The sequence below is a fragment of the Lactuca serriola genome, chromosome 4 (assembly GCF_051521515.1).
Source record: "Lactuca serriola cultivar US96UC23 chromosome 4, Lser_US96UC23_V15, whole genome shotgun sequence".
NCBI lineage: Eukaryota > Viridiplantae > Streptophyta > Magnoliopsida > Asterales > Asteraceae > Lactuca > Lactuca serriola.
Genome location: NC_136411.1, coordinates 123,930,373 through 123,933,435, shown reverse-complemented (window position 1 = coordinate 123,933,435; position 3,063 = coordinate 123,930,373). Strand labels below are relative to the sequence as shown.

Genomic DNA, 3,063 nt, shown 5'->3' with positions numbered 1-3,063 from the left:
CCATTTACTTTGTATGGGTTGAGTTGATGTTTTCAACCCGGGTCATTGTATTCTGACCCATCAACTCGAACCCAACCCAATTGTCAGTTCTAATGGTGGGCCTAAATAATTTATTAAAATAAACTTTAATAGATTAATAATAAAAATATACTAAATAAAGGAAAAAGGAAATTAATTTTTAAAAATAAAGATTAATGCTCGATTTTGGCACTGCGATGGAGATTCATATAAATTACAATATATTTTGCATGCTATAGTGTCTCATCACTGTTCGTAAAAGGATGTCAAACTGCTTATCTCATTCCTTCATTGTCACCTTAACAAAGCTTGCACCCAGTTAATTCATAATGCTTCTTGTAATCATCGTATATCGTTGGTCATATCGTTTAAATCACCCATAAACAATATCATTGTTTCTGCTACAAAATTTCGACAGCTATGGTGATGGTGATGGTGAGGTACGCCAAAGACTGCAGGCCAAAACCAAGCTTCATCCAAACGGCAAATGTCACAGTTGAGATTACTTGATTTCTTTAATCAGAATATAAAAAACAGAGATACGAATCAATGAGCCGATAAATAAATAATCAAAACTTCATACGCAGGCCAAAGTCGTATACCGGAAATCCGAAATGGCTCATTCAACGGTGGAGGCTGTTGTGTTGACAGCGGTGACGATGGTAATTCTCGCCGGAATTTGTTTCTATTTTTTCTACAGGTATGTTATGGCGAAAAAGAGATGGGTTGATATGAGTCTGAGAATTGGACCAGAGGATAAAATCATGGATACCCGAGAACTCCGGCAACGAGGTGGGACACTCAAAGGAGTATTGGTCGAAGAAAATGGTTTGGAAGTTCTTTATTTGAGGAAACTCGACGGTGGGCAACTACGGACTTGCGTCTGGAATTCCATCGAAGAAGACGAGAAAAGAGTCGATACCCGACTTGATTTTTCTTCAATCGTTTCAGAATCCTTTCGAAATCCTCCTCCATCTCTTCTTCCGTCGCCAATAGTTAAATCAAAGACGCCGCCGCCACCACCACCGCCGCCTCCTCCTCCACCACCGCCAGTGCAGACGCCACCAGTTCCGCCGCCGCCGCCGCCATTGTTGCAGAAGCCATCGCCACCAATTCCACCACCGCCACCACCATCTAGAACGATAGGAACGAAAGTACCGCCACCACCGGGATTCACGAGAAGGAACCCTGTAGCGCCGCCGCCGCCACCGTTGAATTTAGGAAATTTTAGTTCATCGATGAAACCACCTACTGCACCAAAAGTAAAGGCGGATGATCGGAACGAACAAGGTTCAAAAGACAATCATCAAATCCCCAAAAAGATGAAGCCGTTCCATTGGGATAAAGTGAACACCGATGCAGATCACTCCGTCGTGTGGAATGAAATCGTCGACGGATCTTTGAGGTTCGATGACGAACTTATAGAAACCTTATTTGGATACAACGCAACAAAGAGAAACTCTTCTGAAACAAAACACGTATCTCCTAAATTCAACTCAAATCCCTCCCAATTTTCTATTCTGGATCCTCGAAAATCACAAAACACCGCAATCGTACTCAAATCTCTAGCAACTTCCCGGAAAGAAATCCTTGATGCTCTTTCAGAGGGCAGAGGATTAAACGGAGATATCCTTGAGAAATTAACAAAAATCTCACCAACTGAAGAAGAAGCTTCGAAGATTCTACAATTCAATGGAAACCCAACGAAACTCCCAGATGCTGAATCGTTTCTCTATCATATACTCAAATCAATCCCAACAGCTTTCACCCGGATCAATGCAATGCTGTTTAGATCGAATTATGATCCAGAAATATTGCATCTCAAAGAATCCCTGCAAACCCTAGAACTTGGATGCAAGGAATTAAGAGCTCCTGGGATTTTCTTGAAACTTCTTGAAGCAATTCTGAAAGCAGGTAATCGGATGAATGCTGGAACTGCTAGAGGGAATGCTAAAGGGTTTAACCTTAGTGCTCTTAAGAAACTTTCCTATGTTAAGAGCATTGATGGGAAGACAACTCTCCTTCATTTTGTTGTGGAACAAGTAGTTCGAGGTGAGGGTAAACGATGTATGATAAATAATTCTAAATTTGGGAGAAGCAATAGTTATGGAAGCAGCAGAAGTGATCAAGATTCTGACACCATGATAGCAAAAGAAGAGAGGGATAGACAATATTTAATGCTCGGTTTACCTGTTCTTGGAGGATTAAGTACAGATTTCTCGAATGTGAAGAAAGCTGCCATTGTAGATTATGATAGTTTCATGAGCATGAGTCCGAATTTGTGGGGGAGGGTTAGTGAGATCAGGGAGCTTGTGAAAAACTGTGGGGGAGGTGGATTTGTGAAGGAGATGAAGGAATTTCTAGAAGAATGTGAAGAGGAGCTTAAGGTTGTGAGGGATGAACAAACTAGGGTTATGGAGCTTGTGAAGAAAACTACAGCTTTTTACCAAATTGGATCTTTGAAAGGGGGACATGCCCTTCAAATATTTGATTTTGTGAAAGATTTTCTTGATATGGTGGATCAAGTTTGTGTAGATCTTAGAGGGAAGGTGAAGAAGAAGAATGTGAACAACATTGGACCTTCATCACCACGAATGTCACCATTGATGTTCCAAAACTTGCAGTATTTTAAACCTGGAAATTGTAGTGATTCAGAGGATGACTTCTGAAATGATTCTTTTAGTATCATTCCTTTTTTTTTTTGCACATGAAGAAAAAACGAATGTTGTATTGGTTTCTGATTGTATCCATTCAATCGAATAAGTTCCTGATTTCACAAACTATGATTGTTGCACAACACTTTTTATGAGTTGTCGATTATGTGGAGGTCCGATACACAAGGCTAGGATTTTCCAAGCTCAAAAATCATTTTATGGAAGCTCAATTTTTAATTATTCATTTCTCCAAGCCGAATGTTGATCCAGTGGGAGCAACATAGACATAAAATTTTGCAAGGTGACTTGAGAAATCTTCTAATCATTTATGCACATATGCCCCCAATGTGAGTCTAATGATGTATTGAGATGTGAAATTCTATAAAAAAGG

The 3,063-nt window shown here is 40.0% G+C and overlaps 1 protein-coding gene across 1 annotated transcript; it reads left to right on the top strand.

The window, feature by feature from the left end:
• Window positions 1-279: 279 nt before the first annotated feature.
• On the top strand, window positions 280-2,798 carry LOC145102468 (formin-like protein 8). Its single transcript, XM_079039865.1, has 2 exons — window positions 280-513; window positions 606-2,798. Exons 1-2 carry the CDS (start codon window positions 439-441, stop codon window positions 2,685-2,687), a joined length of 2,157 nt encoding a protein of 718 aa, XP_078895991.1. The 5' UTR covers window positions 280-438; the 3' UTR covers window positions 2,688-2,798.
• The last annotated feature ends 265 nt before the right edge of the window (window positions 2,799-3,063 follow it).